Consider the following 19,646-nt stretch of genomic DNA (forward strand, 5'->3'; position numbering starts at 1 on the left):
AATTTTAATCCATCAAACTCAACATATTATTATTTATTCATTAATATTCCACTTCCAACTCAAACATTGTAATAATCACATAATTTTTTATCGCATCCGATCTCATCCCATCCAAGTAAACCGATCGGACCTCAAAGATATCAAAACACTCCGGAGATTCTGATAAAATTTGGTCGAAGCCTTGGTGAAATGCCTTATATTCATTTCTTTTCATTTTGAAAAATGGTAGAGTACATGATTCCTATACATTGTATTCTAAAGCAACTCCAGCCATGAATTTTAATGAACAAAAAACATTGGTAACCTGCTTTCTATTGTCGACAATATGACAATTGAATCAACTTTTTCCAAGTAACGAGTCAAGAAGAGCTGCTTCTTCTTCCTGCTAAGTACAGCAATAGATGTGAGGGGAATAGGTAAGATATTTAGCTTGATTCAGTAAGGGAAGCTGAGCTGGCATACATACCACTAAGGCATTGAATTCAGTCTCTTCATCTATTGCACCGACTACAGCAAGATCATCCAAAAGTTCCTGTTTCCAAGAGTGAAAGAGTCAATTTTATCTTAAGGATTTATAACTCATCTGGAAAAATTTAGAAGATACATGATATTGTCATCAAATTTACAGTAATGCCAACCACTCAGCATTGAACTTTATGTAGTAAAATCACGACTATCTTAAAGTTGCGTATGTGATACTTCACTTTTTTAGAAGAGAGTAAATATTGCAGTAAATCATATCGTGAAGCGCTCGAGTATTTCTTTAAACTCCAAAGGCACAAGAGTTGAAAAATAAATAACTAAAAGAGATGTATGTCTAAGAATGCTTACATCATCCGCTATTAGTAAGGCACCATTTTTATCCTGCAACAAGAAAAGGAGGATTGAGCTATAGATATATACGTCCTTCTGGCAAAGAATCAAGCTTGTGCAATTAAGAAATTTCAAGAAAACTGAACAATGAACACAAAGAAGTTTTCTTAAACACAATTATTACTAATTATTGACTGTTAAATTTTAAATAGGTATGAATATGTTGGAAGGAGCAAATAATACAGGATTTATGTAGTTGGTTATAAAGAGACTCACATGCATGATACAATGCCAATAAGACTAAACTGTGTTAATCTCTTAGCCAGAACATAAAAATCACTTTCCAGAGAGGTATTAATTTGGTAATAAATATGTTAGAAAAATCAATCCTACTTAACTACAGACCAGAATTTATCGTGATCTCAATAATATAAAAATCGGATTACATAATTTTTTTTTAAAAAAATTAACAGTTACCTTGACAGCCACGAACAACAGAGGGTCAGAAGGCGTATATATCATATAATGAGAACCATCCTGCATGGAAATTATTTAGATCAGAAGAGGCATAAGTATAAGACTCTAAGATTGGAGGAAAAGCACTCGAGTGCTTTGTGTTTGGTCTCCTTGTGCAATCTCCTTTACCCTTTTAACCTCGTTCATGATACTCTATTGATTATAATCAGATTCTTTCTAACTAGCAAAATCAACTTTGAAAACATATATAATATGAACTGATTTTTCACTCAAATATCATTATTTAATAGATCAGCATCACGTGCAGGCGCTTTTTAAGCTTGTGCAACATCCATAAAGGTCTCGACCGATTCACTTAACAGCGAGATCATGTTACATTCCATGATTAGCACATCTAGTCAATATAAATGTTTAAATATCATACCAGATGGAAACAAGCAATTTCAATGCCTTCAGTGGGCAAACCATCTACATCTTCACCACCATCTACAAAAACCAAAACATTAACAAGTTGAAATTCAGTAGCAAATAAGAATGTGCAGACAAAAAGAGTAATTTCTTGAAATACATTGTTTTTTAAGACATGGCAACTTAAAATCCTGATTATCAGTGGATGCAGATTGAAGACCGTTTAAAATATGTTTAAAAAGCTTTTCACAGATGCATGTGACGAGCAATAACTTCATGTAGATACAGAGGCGGATGATTGGCTTACTTGCAAATTCACAGTATTCTAAATAAAGTCACTCATGTCAAATCCTACTGGCGTTAACTCTGCTAAGAACTTCTGAAGTTATAAAGCTCGCAACGGAACTTCATCTATTTGCAAACCCATGCTTGAATTGACAAAATGACCAATTTATTAATTTACAACTTGATCTTCTTAAGCATTTAAAAAATAAATCCTACTGACGTTCCGCTAAGAACTTCTGAAGCTAAAAGCTCACAAGGGAACTTCATCGATTTTCAAAACCATGCTCGAATTGACAAAAATGACCAATTAATTAATTTGCAACTTGATCCTCTCAAGCATTTCAAAAATAAATAAAAAACAAAATTGATCTTCTTAAGCAGTCAACCATGTAGCACAGACACCGTAAAAAAAAATTTGAAGTATCGGACACGGACACGGATACGCGTGTCGGATACGGCAAAATCCGTGTCATTGACATTTTTAGGGCTGACAAGTCGGAACCGTTTAGGACACGGCGAGGACACGCCGCAGACACGTTTTTCGGATACGATTCAATTTTTTTTAACTTTTTCTTTTTAAATCACTGCTCTGAAGTTGTACATTGTATATATTTACATAAATATGTATATATATTTCTACAATATATGTATATAAATATTTATATCTCTACAATTTTTAATTTTTAATACTAAATTTTATATATATATATATATATATATATATATATATATTAATAATTGTTGTATCTAAGTCATATCGTATCTTATATTTTCAAAATTTGTTGTATCGTCGTATCTGTATCGTATTCGATACGATACCCGTACCCATATCCATGGAACGTAGACAGTTAAACACATCAAGCTTGTGAACCATTTCAAGTAAGGGGTACAATGGTGCATAACGAGGAGGGTTGGCTTGCTAACACATTATTATCACAGGACAAGTAAAATTAAGACACAAACATACTGAGCATTTCGTCTTGTTAGTTAATTACTGTTCTGCCCAATCTTCAAGATCACACAAATGAACAGCTTCTGAAATCATTTTCAGCTTTGCGAAGAGGAAAAATTGGAGCATCACTTGTTTACGAGGAAAATTAGAGAATCAAATTACCACTTCTTAACAAGGAGCAAGCTTTAAACATGTTTAGAGAGAGGTGTACTGTTCAATATTACGGACCAAATAGATGGGGACAAGGGTTTAAGGCCCATGATGTGGGAAGGGAAATATAAAGGGAGGGAGTTGTTAGATATTCAGCATATTTAACATGGAACTTTTTGTGTGCATTCTTCTGTTTTGCTGTTTTATTTTCAAATATGTGGATTAAAGATCCCATCATGTACCGTGAACGTCAAATAGCCTTTCTCAGTGTAGCAAAAACCACCTCGTGTTGTGTAATAAAATCTAAAGGTTGAAAATTTTGAAGAGAGAGGTGTACCTATGTGAACTTCAAATATGTCTTTCTCTGAATAGCAAAAACCGCCTTGTGCCGTGTAACAAAATCTAAAGGTAGAAAAGGAAGAAAGTTTACAACATACACAAGAAAGCAATTTGTCACGAGTTTAATACCAGGAGAAAAAATTTCAAGGCTTATGATTTAAAGATTATATCGATTCTTTGACATACCCGCTGTGCACCAGATGCATATGTATTTTGGCAAGGGTATAAGCTGCAGTGGGGAGGATTGCCTCAACTTCTTCATCACTGACCTGTAAAGCAGATGAGCACAAAATATTTTAATTCTAGGTAACGGGAGGGGAGGAGGAATTAGCTCTGTAATGATAATCAATTGATCTTCAACAACAAAACCACATACAAGTGCAGTTTAAGATATTTCTGGAACAAGAAAAGGCCATGTGTGTTGCAAGTGCCACATTTTCCCCTTCAATTTCAAGTTCCAGCAGGCAAAAAAAAAAACGCTAATGGAGTTCTAACAAAAATGCTCCAAACCACTTGAATGTTAAAAATGACCAATAGGTGATCTGTAACATTCATTGATTAGCATTAAGAAAGCTTTATGCCATAAGGGTGACACTATGGATGTTAATTAGGATTCCACTGAGAAAGATACCTTGTGCATATATTGAAGAAACAATACACCTCCCAATTCAAGCATATAATAAAATACACCTTCAAGCATATAATAAATACACCTTCAGGCATGAGTTTTAAGAAAAAGCATTCAGAAATGAGACAGCTTCTCTCACAAAGAGAACAAAAAGGCAAATGCAATTCGTGACTAAGAAAGTATTTTGACAAAAACACTTTAGCCGTACCTAAAACATTGAATCTAACTGAAGTAGTGTTTTTAGACTTACAGCAGACCATCCTTCAACATTGACGCTCTTCAAAATCTGAACAGGCCTGCCAGAATCGTAAATAATAACTGTTCTTTTTACAGAAGAATGAAATGATTCGCTTGATCACAACCTGCAATATCACTTACATATCAAGTGGGCAGACTAACATGCACTCATCTCCGCATGAATTTATAAATATCCTCCTTATAACACAATCCAAGGGAAGGTTATTAGTAGAATCGACCTGCAAGTAACTCCCAGTTATTATAAACCACTAACAACAAACTATTGAATGCGACGAGATGATCAATAAAAAAATGGATACATAGTGTAATTAACAGGAGAAAAGAATAAAAAATGAAAAATAAAAGAAAAGTATTGAAGCACAGAAAAGAACAAGAAACTCCCAGAAGAAAATATACAAGTTATTAAAAATCAAACAACTAGAAAAACTTTTGTACTGCCTGCTCAACCTGGCTTGGAATCCTTTACAATGGAGAAAATTTTACCGTTCAGGAAATTCTCAGCAAGATGAAAAAAACGAGATAATAAAATCTCAAATCAAACACAAAACACACCCATTATGCAATGAGATTAATTTACATTGTTCATTCATCATTGAAGAGACAAATGCCTTCAGAGATTTATCAAGCAAGCAGAAATTCATCGATCGTAACCACAAAATGGAAAATGAACATTCTGTATGTCCAGTCAACCGAAGTTAAGTGATACATAAACTGTTCCATAATTCATTAAAATTTAAAAAATATTGGCAGTATAACTCACACACAAGGTGATGAACAGAATCGTGAATCTAGTTCCAAATTGACACGTCACTCTTTCTCTTAAATAACTATCTGTTTTCACAGACTCCACTAAGAAAATTGAATTCTTTCAAGGAGGATAAAAATAGACACCACTATCTGTGAATCACATTCCTAAACAAAATGAAAGAACTTTGGTAACCACAAAAAAGTTCTATAACTATCTTGAAACTGGAATTTATCACTTTACAGTCCACAGACTACACTTTATAAATGATCTTTTGGATTCCGAATTTTGTACCACACACAAAGTTTGGCTAGTCATCCCGGGTTACTCATTTAAACAGTCAGATGACTCGAATCCAATAATCACAAGTTCCATATTCCATTGCAACAAATTTGAAAGACGAGTTGTTAATTTACCCATTAAAAGCAATTCATTCGAACAGCTCCTCTCCCAGAGAATGACATTTTGATTTTCAATGAATTGATGCAGCCCTAAAGTTACTCAAAATCCACCCCTACACTGTTCGAACTAAGGTAAAAAATGCACTCAGTTCTCGTGTTACAAACTACGACCAAAATCGCAAAACAGAAACAAAGCAGAGTCACAAAACGCGCGAATAAGCACGCATTCTCACAAATAAGAAACTAAAACAGTGAAAAACTCACGATTCTGACGATACGTTTATTAGAAGCCATCAGAACTCTCCCTTGCTCATCCAACACGAAACCAGCAGGCGGCTTTGGCAGCGGCAACGCAGCGTACCCCGGGTGAGACGGTGACTCTAGCACCTCAACTCCACCACCGCCGCCGACCCCACCACTTTTTTCGATGACAAAATCATCTTCTACCAAATTCCTGCTACTGGGTTTCTTCTTCTTCTTCGTCGCCGGCGACCCACCACTCCGTTGATCCTTGGCTCCCGCGTGACAGCGCTGTAATTTACATTCAAGTCTCGTATTTCTGTAATCCACGTTTCTGAACTTGGAAGAATGAATAATGGGCAGCTGAATACTTGGAGAGCGTTCCGAAATATATAAAGAAATCGTCGAAAATGTAGAAAATCTGGGAACAGAGGAGAATGCCATTAGCCGTTCGGACAGTGGTGGTGCTTGAGCTCTGGAAACTGTGAAAATCGCCGAATTTTCAGATATTCTCACATTTATTTACATAAACAACCTTCAACTGTATAGATTTCACACATAAGTACGTGATTTTAACATCCTTTTTTTGTATGTTTATTTATAAATGATACGTTTTTACCCAACAATTTCATTAAGAGTAATGTTAATTCTTCCTAATTATATTTGCAACATTTTATTCTTTAAATTTTTTTATATTTTATATTTTTTATAAACCTAAAATAGAAAGAAAAATTTAAAAACTACGACTTTAATGCAGAGTTTTGAATTACTAGTCGATAATATTTCAAAAAAATAATACTTTAATAATTGTATAATGACAATTATATTATATTATTAAAAAATTATTATAATAAATTTCTTAATATTTTATAATTGTTACTATTATAATAGTAGTAGTAAGATTGTTAAGAACGAAATGTTTTTTTTTGTTTTATTGAAAGCACAAGATTATAATAGATTCGTAAAGGCGAAAAATAAAAAAAAAATAAACCGATAATAAAGTAGTGATAAGAAAATAAAAAATTTGTATACGTAATTAAAAAATATGGGTACATGATTTGTCAAATATTAACAATTATTTTTATTAAAAAAACAATCGAAACATGGAGTTTAATAAAAATATATGATGATAAACTGTTCAAATTTATTTATTTACCTAATAAAATTCTCATCATTCATTCATAAATTATTTTATTATCTCCAACTTAATTATTTTTCATATGTTATATGAATCTAATCTCTCATAATAATTATTTTAATTTAATTATATTATTAATAACTAGATCTTGAATTTTACAAGAAAATATGTTTTCCTTTAAAGAATATAATAAGCTCTATATACACGTTCAACCCATTTGCAAAATAACCAATTTATTATTACTCCATAAATTCTAAGTTAATTTATTAGAATTAACTAAGGCTAAATTGGTATTTTTGTTAGAATGAGGGGGTGATTTGAGATAAAAACCTCTATTCCGAATTTCCGGCGGCCTGATTCACAAACTTCTAGCTTCGTTTATGAGAGACTACGGAGTAATTCTTTCTTCCCCAATCCACGGCCACCATTTTCATGATTTCCACAAACTGAGATTTCCTTACTAGAAATTACGATTCATGGGAAAACCGCTGAGCATCTTTTTGTTCATTCTACTCCTGATAAACTGCGTGTTTTCTTGGAAGAAAGATGAATTTCGGAACTGTAATCAGACCCCTTTCTGCAAACGTGCCCGATCTAGGAAACCTGGGGTGTGCTCATTAATCGCCACCGATATATCTGTTACTGAAGGTGATCTTGTAGCTAAACTTATCCAGAGAGAAAATGGTGTAGAAAATGGCGAGAATCACGAGCAGCCCATCACCAGTAAGCCTTTAGTTCTTACATTATCGGCTTATCAAGATGGTGTTTTGAGGCTCAAGATTGATGAGGACCAAAGTCTAGGCACCCGGAAGAAGAGATTCGAGGTTCCCGATGTCATTTTGCCGGAGTTTTTGGAGAAGAGGCTGTGGTTGCAGAGGGTGAAAGAGGAAGAAAGCAAGGATGGTTCGGGTACTTTGTCAGTTTTTTATCTTTCTGATGGGTATGAAGGTGTGATTAGGCATGACCCTTTTGAGGTATTTGTGAGGGAGAGTGGTAAAAATGGGAAAAAGGTGTTGTCTTTGAACTCGAATGGTTTGTTTGATTTTGAACAGTTGAGGGAGAAAAAGGAGGAAAACGAGGATTGGGAGGAGAGATTTAGAAGTCACACTGATACACGGCCGTTCGGACCGCAAAGTATTAGCTTTGACGTGTCTTTTTATGAGGCTGATTTTGTTTATGGCATTCCTGAACATGCCACCAGTCTAGCTTTGAAGCCAACTAGAGGGCCTGGTGTTGAGGACTCTGAGCCCTATAGGTTGTTTAATCTTGATGTCTTTGAGTACCTCCATGATTCACCTTTTGGGCTTTATGGGACCATTCCTTTCATGATTTCACATGGGAAGTCACGAGGGAGTTCTGGGTTTTTCTGGCTCAATGCTGCTGAAATGCAGATTGATGTTTTGGGGCCTGGCTGGAATGACGACTTCTCTTCAATCTTAAGGTTGCCTTCTGATCAGAAGAGAGTTGATACCTTTTGGATGAGTGAGGCTGGTGTGGTGGATGCTTTCTTTTTTGTCGGTCCGGGACCAAAAGATGTAGTGAGGCAGTATACTGGTGTGACAGGAACTCCGGCATTGCCACAGTTGTTTGCCATTGCTTACCATCAATGTAGATGGAATTATCGGGATGAGGAGGACGTTTACAATGTCGACTCCAAATTTGATGAACATGATATTCCGTATGATGTTTTATGGCTTGATATCGAGCATACAGATGGGAAGAGATATTTTACATGGGACAAGGCTTTATTCCCGAACCCTGATGAGATGCAGAAGAAATTGGCTGCCAAAGGTAGGCATATGGTCACGATTGTGGATCCTCACATTAAGCGGGATGAGTCATATTACATACATAAGGAGGCTTCCCAAAAGGGATACTATGTGAAGGATGCGACTGGAAAGGATTTTGATGGTTGGTGCTGGTCTGGCTCCTCTTCATACTTGGATATGCTGAGTCCAGAGATTAGGTCCTGGTGGGCTGGGAAATTTTCATTTGACAGTTACGTTGGTTCAACTCCATCCTTGCACATCTGGAACGACATGAATGAACCTTCTGTATTCAATGGTCCAGAGGTAAACTTTTGAGTGATTCTCTATTGGTTCTTGTTACTTATTGGGCTCACACTTTTTCTTGTTAAATTAATATTAAAATTTGTTTTGTTTCGTCGTTGCACTAAATGAAAACCTAGTACTGCTAATATCTCAAGCTTATTGTTACTTTTTTTTACCTACCTATTTCAACTGCTTTAATTTGTAGATAATATCAAAAGCTAATGAGATTCATGCATTTCTTTAAACTAGCAAAAAAGCACGTGCATCCGCACGTGAACCCATATTCTGAATAACTAAAAAATAAATTAATATTAAAAATATTTTTAATCTTTGCATAACGTGATCAAATCCATGAAACAACATTTCGTTAGTAAAAAGATAGATAAAAACAAATTATAAGAATTTGGAATAATGATTTATCAGATTAAGTACTAAATTGAACTAAAATAACAATACAAATACAATGAAGTGAAAGGATTTGAATTGATTAAGCAATATAAGAGTGTAAACAGAATTATATGAATATATTTTAATTAATTAAGCAATATAAGAGTGGAAGAAAATATTTTAGTATATGATGTTGATATTTATCTACTCATTACATCAATTAATTGATAAATATTTTCCTAAAATGTAAAAATTACATCTTGAAAATCTAAAATAGTACTTACTTATAATTTGGAATAATTAAGAACATATGACAACAATTTTTCATTTTAAGTTTTATTCTAAGAGTATTAATTTTTATTGTGAATATCGGTAGGGTTGACTTGTTACATATAAAAATCGTGAGACATTCTCACAAGAGACTTACTCTACACCAACATAACTTCCAATTTAGTTATGTTAACGTTATACTAATAATTATTTGTAGGAACATCTTGCTCTTACTCTTTTTGACTCATTTGTGTCATTTTTTAAAACAATTTTATAATAATTTTATCTATGTACCATTTGACTCTACTTTTTTTTCTACATATAATAGATACCGTCATTGATTTTTTTTTTTAAGAAAAATAAGCTGAAAAAGTATCAATTGTGATAACATTTGTGAATAAGCTCAAATTTTTATTTTTATTTTTTCAAATTAAGTGTTTATTGATTTTTTTTATTTAATGTGTGCTTACCTTTTTGTCAATATAATTGTCATTATATACTTGTATGTAAATAACTCTACAAATACAAATAAAATGTCATGACATTATTGTTATGATTGAGTACTATTTGAATATGTAATTCATGAAAAGAGATTTAATGAGTAAAAAGACACTAAGTTATTTTATACTGTAAAACAATATATGATATAATCCTTATAATAAATATATTATAATGATCATTTATTAACATTTGTCAAAGTATCAGAATTTTTATATATGATATAATTTAATATATTTATTTAATTATTTTTAAATCAAACTAATTAATTCAATAGATACAAAAATAACATTTTTTTATGAAAGTTTATTTCTTTTGTTATATTTCAAATTTTAATGGTGAAAATCATACCAGTAGTTTAAAATCTATATTTAATAATTATTATATGAGTTTATTTGATATTTACCATATAATCTTATTTGAATGTGCATTTCTTTACATATGTTGATTTATTTATTATTTTAAAACTTATTTAACAAGAAATTAATAGTCATCAATGTTAGTCTACGAAAGATCGATATATAGAATTTATTATCCATGATATAGAATTATAAAAATAAAAAGTAAAAAAATTCTTTAGGATGTTAAATTAAATATTATGAGTTATATTTTATTATCAATATTACTATTTCATTTGTTTTAATATTGTTTTTATGAGTTAGTCACAGTGATTTTAAATTGAAAATTATTTGTCTTTAGTATGCTTCGCTTTTGTAGATTATGATTTATATATAGATAAAATCCATAATTTGGTTGATTTTTAGATTATTATGCTTTATACGTGGTGTTTGAATATATATTTTTTTAGCAATTTGTTTCAGTTCATTTTGTTTTATATATTATATTCATTATAATTTATTATATAATATAGAATTAATTTGTTGAATTTTAATTTGGGAAACAATTTTGAAACTAAGTTATATAAGTTCTTATAAATCATCTAATATGATAAGAAATTAAACCCAAATAAATAACAAAATGATTTAAATTGTTTTTTAGAAAATCAATTTTTTTAATTTTTATAATATAATTGATATTACGTGCAACGCACGTGCATCATGCTAGTAATCTATAAATCTATAAAAGTGTGGATACTTAAAATGCTTTCCAATTGTGAAAGGACGTAATTGCCCTTCACTTTTTTACTTATTTTAATTATCAAGTAACATATGTAGTAGTTTCACACTTATTCTATTAATTAATAATTAATACTAATTAACCATATTTTATGGTTATGATTTTGTATTTTTGAATTTTATGGTTATGATTTTGTAATTTTTGAATTTTTTGCATTTAAAAATTAATAGTTTGACAAAATAAATTTAAAATTTTGATTAAATATAATTTTATTTTCAATTCAATTCATTTTATTTAGTTTAAAAATAATACTGATTATTTTAATTTTTTTGTTTCTTCATTTTATTTAGTTTAAAAATAATACTGATTATTTAAATTTTTTTGTTTCTTCATTTATCAATATTAAATTTAGAACGAAAATTATTAAAATAAAAAAAATAATTGATATTAATATTAAGTAAATTTAATAGTTTGTTTATTTAAAATTAGCTCAAACATTTAAGAACATGGAGAAGAAAGTCAAAAGCACAAAATAATAACCATAAAATATGGTTAGTTAGTATTAATTATTAATTAATGGAATAAATATGAAATTACCACTTATGTTACCTAATAATGAAAATAAGTAAACATGTGAAGGGTAATAATGTCCGTTCACAATGAGAAAACTTTTCTACTATCCACACTTTTATATGTATATAGATTTTGATGCAGGCATGTCAATCTCATTCTTATGATATTCTAGGTTATCAAGATAGGATACAATATTATAAATTTTGATTCCTGTTATGCACTTTTTGCTGCGATCGAAAGTTAAAACAGACTATCAGATGTTTGAAATCGCGTTAACTGAAACATTAATTTTTTTGGTAAGAGCATACATGCTAACCGGTATTAGTGTGTTGTGGGTGTATATGGTGAACTGGTTTCGGTAGTGGCATGGTGCTATTAACGTGTGAGATGGATCTTTCATTTTAAGCCGTTTCACTAGTGAGGATGACTTTTTCTGGTCAAGGAATTTACAAGGGAGAGATCTCTGCTCAAGGATATTGAAGTGGACCAACAACTTCTATTGACTTAGCAAGTATAACTTTTGAATAACCGAGGTAGTTTAATGACTCGGGAGCTCTGTGGTTTTATAATTGTTTCATTTGATACCTCTTTATTAACTGGATGAAACTTCTTGCTGCATTTCAATCGTTGAAGGTCCAAGGCAATAAGATTTCTCTGTCTTCTGTGATTAATTTTGTTTTGTGCCATCAAAGCTAATAATCCCACATAGATTTTTTTTTTACTTTTGAATTTCTGTATTTCCAATCCCAAGTTTTATATCAATTTTCTTCCAATAACTTTACTTCTATACAAATTACTCGGTAATGAAACATCATAATATTTTGGACATTCTTCAATTTCTTACAAGCTATTTTTCCTTGGTGAGAAATGAAATGAATGATATTCTCGTGTCTTACCGTCATTAAAAATATTGGTTTAGTTATTTCTCAAATCATCCATGTAACTAGTGATTGTCCTACCGTGTAATTACAGTTTGACGATTCACTACTTATGTATGGTTGAATGTGATTGTTATTAAATGAAAAAGTGGTTATTTTTTCTGTGTCAGGTTTCGATGCCTAGAGATGCTTTACACTATGGAGATGTTGAGCATCGAGAGTTGCATAATGCATATGGCTATTACTTTCACATGGCAACATCGGATGGGCTTGTTAAGCGCGTGGAGGGGAAAGAACGCCCTTTCGTTTTGTCAAGAGCATTTTTCCCTGGAAGTCAAAGATATGGAGCAGTTTGGACTGGAGATAATACAGCTGAATGGGAACATTTAAGGGTTTCAGTTCCCATGATCTTGACACTTGGTCTCACAGGGATATCATTCTCTGGTTAGTATATTCTCTGTGTTTTTATCGCATACCAGTATGTATGAATTTAATCTTTATTGATTTTATTTCTACTCTGTAGGTGCGGATGTTGGTGGATTTTTCGGAAATCCGGATACTGAGTTGTTGGTTCGCTGGTATCAGCTGGGTGCCTATTATCCCTTCTTTAGAGCCCATGCTCATCATGATACCAAGAGACGGGAACCTTGGTTGTTCGGGTACGGTATTATCTTTTCCACCTTTAGGTAGATGCTAGAATGAGGCTAATGTTTTCTTGCACATTGATACAACCACAGCACAAAATAGAGAGAATATAAACTGATATGTAGAAAATAGTGAATCAAAGAACGTCGCATGATTACAGTGACTCAAAGCAACAAGAACTACAATAATACGAGTGAAACACCTAGCCAAGGAATAAATCCTTTACAAGAAGAAAGTCACTCCTCTCTCCATATGTTGCACGGATATTCCTAAATTTTTTTTCCTGAAGTATCGGACATGGATATGACACGCCGATACACATGTCGGATACGGAAAAATCCGTGACATTGATTTTTGTAGGTTTGATCAGTCGGATATGTCATGGACACTGTTATGATACCCCATGGACACGGCGGCGATACGCTTCGGCAAAAAAAATTGATTTTTTTTCTTCTTAAATCACTCTTATGAAGTTGTATATTTTATATTTTATATATATTTATATATATCTCTACAATATATTACGTTGTTAATTTTAGACATCAAATTAATAACTAGGACTAATTGTATATTAATTTTGAAGATCAGAGACAAAAAAAATATTGAACAAAAATATTTAGGGACCACAAAAATTTAAGTGATAAACTAATAGACCAAAAGTATACTCAACAACATGAATATTTTTATGTACTCAGTGTAAAAAATTTATTATTATTGTAACTAATTTTCTCGTTATTTTTTACAATACAATGCAATATTAAGCTACTAGAACTAATCAATATTGATGATTATGAAATCATTAACAAAACTGAATGATAGTGAAAGATTAATCTTTTACTTCTAACATTTCTTGATCTTCAGGTCAGAAGCTATATTTGTTACTCAAAGCACAACTTTTGTTTCTTATAATTGTGATCTACCGTGTGATTGCAAAGCCTTGTACTAAGCAAATGGTGGACATAATGAGGATTGCATTGACTTGGGTGTCAACTAGCGTCAATGAGCCAAATTGTAAAACCCTAGGCATGACAAACACAAATAATTGTTGGATGAATAAAAGAACACTTCAAAAAAATCAAAATGAGTTTAATTTATTTTGTGTGAAACATTTACTCTTATATACATCAAAGTAATAGAAAATGAGGAATCAAAATGAATTCAAATCGTTTTTATGTCAAACAAACTACTCTTATATTTAAGTTACTTAAAATGACTTATAAGATTTTTAAAATTTTCTTATGTTTTTTTAAAAAAAAAATTGCTCGGAAAATAAAAGTTTTTAAAAGTATTACAATTGTCTTCATGTTTTATGCAACTTGTAGCTATTTTTTCAAGGACATGATTTATGTAAAGAACTTTGTAACTTCAAAATATATAATGAAAAATTTAGAAATTATGGTGGTTGTTAAAAAAATTAAAATTGATATATTTGTTTTTTGTTTTATCACTATGAATACTCATAGTCTAACTATATTATTCACAGTTATAGTAAGAATATGATTCTGATTAGGGATAACATTAATAAATATTTTTAGATTTAGACAGAATATTGCAACACTATATACTTATATGTATATCAAACCTAAAACAACTCAATTATATTAGTATTCAAGGCTCAAGCAAAAAATAAATCTGAACTTTATCGAGGTATCATTGATTGAATTAATGGTCGAGAAATAAAAGATAGTGAGAATAAAGTGAGAATTATTCTCCTCATATCATCCTTGTATGTTTCACACGTGCGTGCGTATCTTCTAGTTTATTTAAATATATATCTCTACAATTTTTAATTTTTAATACTAAATTTATATATATATATATATATATATATATATATATATTAATAATTTCTTAGCCTATCGAGTCTTATATTTTCAAATTTTAATGTATCGTCGTATCCATATCGTCGTATCTGTATCGTATTCAATACGATATCCGTATCTGTATCCGTATCCATGAAACATAGCTCTCTCCCTACCCTAGCTCAAGCTAGCAAAATCTAGGAAACAAACGTGAGTGCCCCTCCAACCAACTCTATTCTTATTTATTTAACTTTTTCCCCTCCTCTAGTAACTTCTAGGCCCAATTCATTTGAACCCATAAAACTCTCTAAACTATTTAGACCCAATCTACTCAAATCCCTAACACGTTAATTTTGTTAGAGAAATAAAAGTTGGTTGAGTGGTTGGACGGTATGTTGCATTTGAAAAGGTATGTTGCATTTGAAAACAGTTTGAAAGCAAGTCATTTACTCCATGAGACTGTGAAAGTTACCCTAGATCAAACGGGGCCAAGTGATTTATGATTGAATCTCAAGGTTTTCTTATCATTTCGTAAATTCGTTAATAGACAGTTGAAGTCGAAGCCTTACTTGATTACCTCCTTTCCTTGGGTAGAAAACTCTAGAGAGAAATAATAATTTTTATGTGTTCTAACTATCCTACGTTTCAATTATTTTTCTGTATGTAGATTGTAACTTTGCTGCTGCTCCATGATCAAATATCACACAGATGCCATGACATCTGATTTGTGGGCTCAAATGTTTCATTTTATTTGTTGGCATTCCATCTCATTTTCTGGCTTCTGCTCCTACCACTTCTCACATGGATGTTTGAATTTAAGATTAGGCAATGACTATGACTTATAGATGCAATTGCACTGTGTTGTAACTGATCATCGAGGAATGATTTGAGAAGATTTCCTACTCATGTTTAAGCACGAGTCTAGAGTTTTGGTGTTTAGATTATGTGAGAGACAGAGGCATCGTAATAACTAGTGACTAAAATTGCGTGTAATACAACTTCATCATAATTTATGGCAAGTAATATAGGTATTAACTTTATTTTTTTGCCTCCTGTGGAATCAATTCCTTTTTTCAACATTCAAAAAATGCAAAAAATGAGAAGGACAAATGAGATAAGAAAACCAGAAATTAGGAAACAAAAAAAATGTAAATAAAGAAAACCCAAGGTATTGTAGCATCAGTGCATCACCGTGAAGCAATTTTGAATGGTGATACTTTGATGAGTAATTGTACATCGCAACATCGTATCCACACGTTTCTCTTCCCTGAAAAAAAGTTGTGCTCCTTTGAATTCCAATCATCACTTCGGTTTTATCTTCCTCTCCGACATTTTGAAGGCAACAAATACAAAATACACATTTTTCCCCTTGAAGAAAACTTGTTGGTAAAGGAAGATAAGCGTAATTGTGGTAGATCGATCACATAAAATACTAAACGGTTATTCAAAAGCCCTTTTCCGTTATAATATAGTAATAGATATTCACCGGGTGTCTTTTCTGCTTAGGTTTTAGCTTGTGGAATTAATATTCTCCTTATAAAGTACATGCATTGCAAGGGCACAAAAGATTGATCTGTTTCACTGATGTGCATGGTGTCAGTAGCTGTTATGAAACAGGATTTTGTGATGCATAATTATTGGTGTTGATCTTGAGAAGCTTGGCGAAACCTTGTATATCGTTTACAAGACCCTCGGATCTCCTCATGAAATCTAAGAAAAGGAAGGATAACTGGTGACCGGAGATTATTGCAGACAATTATGTGAATTGATACAATAAGCTAAGACTTCATCTTTCTGTTATTCTGATAACCGATCAATCAATTCCCTTGCTTTATTATCACTCTGATTAATTGGTCATGTGCTTCAGTCACTGTGGTATGTGATATGTGCAAGTGTAGTGAAACTTCAATCTTCAATAATATTATATTTTTGCACTGACGTGAGTTTTTTTTCAATCTTCCAATAATTTCATTAATAGAATTTCCTGGTGTGTGATAAAATTAATACTATATGGCTAACTGAAACTAACTTTGTTTGTACCTTTTTCACTATTCATCTCCACATTCTTTGTTTGATTCTACTAACTGCACCGACCCTATGTATCCCTTCTATATTTATCTACAAATTTACAAATTTGTCTTGTATATGATATGAATGAGCTCTATGTTTGATGCAGGGAGCGAAATACGGAACTAATGAAGGAAGCCGTTCATGTACGCTACATGCTACTTCCTTACTTTTACACGTTATTCAGAGAAGCAAACACCATTGGTATTCCTGTAGCTCGCCCACTTTGGATGGAATTTCCTTCTGATGAGAATACGTTCGGCAACGACGAATCATTTATGGTTGGAAATGCTCTCTTGGTGCAAGGAATATATACTAAGGTCTCGCTATAACCAGATTTATTTTTACTTTCAATGTGAGATATTCATGTTTCTCTTTGAAACTTCTGATTAATGGATGGTAAAATTTTATACAGGGAGCTAAACACGTTCCAGTTTATCTTCCTGGGGATCAATCTTGGTTTGACATGAAAACTGGAGCTGCTTACAAGGGAGGCGCAACACATAAGTTGGAAGCTTTAGAAGATAGCATCCCTGCTTTTCAACGGGCTGGTACAATCATACCAAGAAAAGATAGGTTCCGAAGGAGCTCAACTCAAATGGAAAATGATCCGTATACTCTGGTATGCTTTCGAAGTTTAGGCTTGATCCTCTTTTGGAATTTTTGTAGAAATGAGCTCACTCACTCAGAAATGCGGGAATTAATCTCACCCACCCTCCTCACTCCGTTTTATTTCTTCCACTACTTTTGCAGTTTGTGAAACTTTATATTCGAGGGAAATTTTAGTTTTTACTGTTTACTTTTGCACTTAAATTCTTCCTCTATAAAAAGTGAATGTTCATACCAATGACACCAATAGTAAATGATATGAAATTTGTTTATCTTTGTTGATATAAATTATCATCTTTGTGCTTCACTATGAGTGTGTATCTCGGGCCGCCATTCTACATAAAATGTCTTCTCTGTGTTCCTTCACAGTTCTATTTACTTTTTGAAGCTTAAGATGAGCACAAAATGAGCAAATCATGAATGAAATATAACGACTTGGCTAGTCTTTTTTTATTTCTTTTTGGAATATGGTTCCATCTGCACTCTTGGTCAGAGGACCAATTCATATATCTCATGTAACAAGGCCATGAATCTTGCTTATCCCGGCGGAGTAATTGGCTTCTGCTGGCTATCCTTCCCTTACTGGATAACATGTTATACTAATTTCCATTTCCAATGACACCAATAGTAAATGATATGAAATTTGTTTATCTTTGTTGATATAAATGGTAAAAATATGAATTTGATTATCATCTTTGTGCTTCACTATGAGTGTGTATCTCGGGCCGCCATTCTACATAAAATATCTTCTATGTGTTCCTTCACAGTTCTAATTACTTTTTTAAGCTTAAGATAAGCACATAATGAGCAAATCATGAATGAAATATAACGACTTTGCTAGTCTTTTTTTTATTTCTTTTTGGAATATGGTTCCATCTGCACTCTTGATCAGACGACCAATTCATATATCTCATGTAACAAGGCCATGAATCTTACTTATGCCAGCGGAGTAATTGGCTTCTGCCGGCTATCCTTCCCTTATTGGATAACATGTTATGCTAATTTCCATTTCTTTCGTCTCACAGGTTATAGCTCTTAATAGTTCCAAAGCTGCTGCAGGTGATCTTTATGTTGACAATGGAAAGAGCTTTGAATTCCAGCAAGGAGCCTACATACACCGTCGTTTTACATTCTTGAACGGAAAGCTTATGTCTTCAAACTTGGCGCCTCTTGGAGCTGGCAGCAATAAATTTGCCTCAGAATGCACTGTGGAGAGAATAATACTTTTAGGTCTGTCTCATCAACCAAAAACCGCTCTGATTGAACCAGCAAACCAGAAGGTTGACATTGAATGGGGGCCACTCCTTCTTCGAGGAGGGCAGAGCTCATCGGTCCTGACCATCCGTAAGCCTAACATTCGAATTGCAGACGATTGGACGATCAAGATTTCGTAAGAATCTCTTGCAAGGTTGTTCTGACTGCTGTAGCCTTTTGCATTTAGATGGGAGAACCTTCTGTATCAGTAACATGATCTGCGGATTCAAGTAAGATTAGATTTTGACACAAGATGAGAAGTAATTTTGAGAAATTTGAGCACTTTGGACAACTTAACTACTTTCATATATTTGAAAATTGTTGATGTTGCAAGATAATTTCTGACCCAGGGAATTATCTCTGTGTTGGATTACAAGGAATGAAATCCTCTCTTCCATATTATACTTATTTGAGGCTGAACAAATATAAACGATGAGTTTAATTACGTAAAGAGTTGCTGCCAAATAATGATATATAATTATATGTTTATATTTTTTTAGCAAGAAATATAACACAATATGAAGCATATGGTTTCATCCTGGATTACAAATCTTGATGAGGAAAAATATGATTTAATCAACAATACTTTGACCAAAGTTCGTTTCCTTTTATGGGATATGACATAATGTTTTTGTTTTTCAAATTTTACTTTGGTTTAATTTTTGGATCTCAAATTTGATATTTCTATCTGTAAAATTTTG

At 32.3% G+C, this 19,646-nt stretch overlaps 2 protein-coding genes across 3 annotated transcripts; one reads left to right on the plus strand and one right to left on the minus strand.

Moving 5' to 3' along the window:
- Positions 1-143: 143 nt before the first annotated feature.
- On the minus strand, positions 144-6,224 carry LOC142518892 (uncharacterized). Of its 2 annotated transcripts, none has more exons than XM_075621780.1 (10): positions 5,721-6,224; positions 4,431-4,528; positions 4,303-4,348; positions 3,611-3,693; positions 3,423-3,487; positions 1,715-1,776; positions 1,291-1,350; positions 832-864; positions 467-532; positions 144-385 (listed from the first exon to the last, which is right to left on the minus strand). In XM_075621780.1, the coding sequence occupies exons 1-10, from the start codon at positions 6,138-6,140 to the stop codon at positions 338-340; spliced, it is 981 nt and encodes a 326-aa protein (XP_075477895.1). In that variant the 5' UTR covers positions 6,141-6,224; the 3' UTR covers positions 144-337. The 2 variants fall into 2 exon arrangements, with proteins under 2 accessions (XP_075477895.1, XP_075477966.1); XM_075621851.1 differs by having other exon boundaries at positions 144-382; positions 5,721-6,223.
- A 926-nt stretch (positions 6,225-7,150) lies between these two features.
- Positions 7,151-19,353, plus strand: LOC142519176 (putative glucan 1,3-alpha-glucosidase). Its single transcript, XM_075622143.1, has 6 exons — positions 7,151-8,906; positions 12,739-13,012; positions 13,092-13,227; positions 17,192-17,402; positions 17,498-17,704; positions 18,717-19,353. Exons 1-6 carry the CDS (start codon positions 7,311-7,313, stop codon positions 19,083-19,085), a joined length of 2,793 nt encoding a protein of 930 aa, XP_075478258.1. The 5' UTR covers positions 7,151-7,310; the 3' UTR covers positions 19,086-19,353.
- Positions 19,354-19,646: the final 293 nt, after the last annotated feature.

Source organism: Primulina tabacum, chromosome 1 (assembly GCF_025594145.1).
Source record: "Primulina tabacum isolate GXHZ01 chromosome 1, ASM2559414v2, whole genome shotgun sequence".
Lineage (NCBI taxonomy): Eukaryota > Viridiplantae > Streptophyta > Magnoliopsida > Lamiales > Gesneriaceae > Primulina > Primulina tabacum.

Coding starts and splice junctions, on each gene's coding strand:
- LOC142518892 (XM_075621780.1), bottom strand. CDS start 6,140: ATGGCATTCTCCTCTGTTCCCAGATTTTCTACATTTTCGACGATTTCT. Junction 4,529..5,720: donor ATAAACGTATCGTCAGAATC/GTGAGTTTTTCA, acceptor AGTTACTTGCAG/GTCGATTCTACTAATAACCT. Junction 1,351..1,714: donor AAATTGCTTGTTTCCATCTG/GTATGATATTTA, acceptor ATTTCCATGCAG/GATGGTTCTCATTATATGAT.
- LOC142519176 (XM_075622143.1), top strand. CDS start 7,311: ATGGGAAAACCGCTGAGCATCTTTTTGTTCATTCTACTCCTGATAAAC. Junction 13,013..13,091: donor CACAGGGATATCATTCTCTG/GTTAGTATATTC, acceptor TCTACTCTGTAG/GTGCGGATGTTGGTGGATTT. Junction 13,228..17,191: donor CGGGAACCTTGGTTGTTCGG/GTACGGTATTAT, acceptor TGTTTGATGCAG/GGAGCGAAATACGGAACTAA.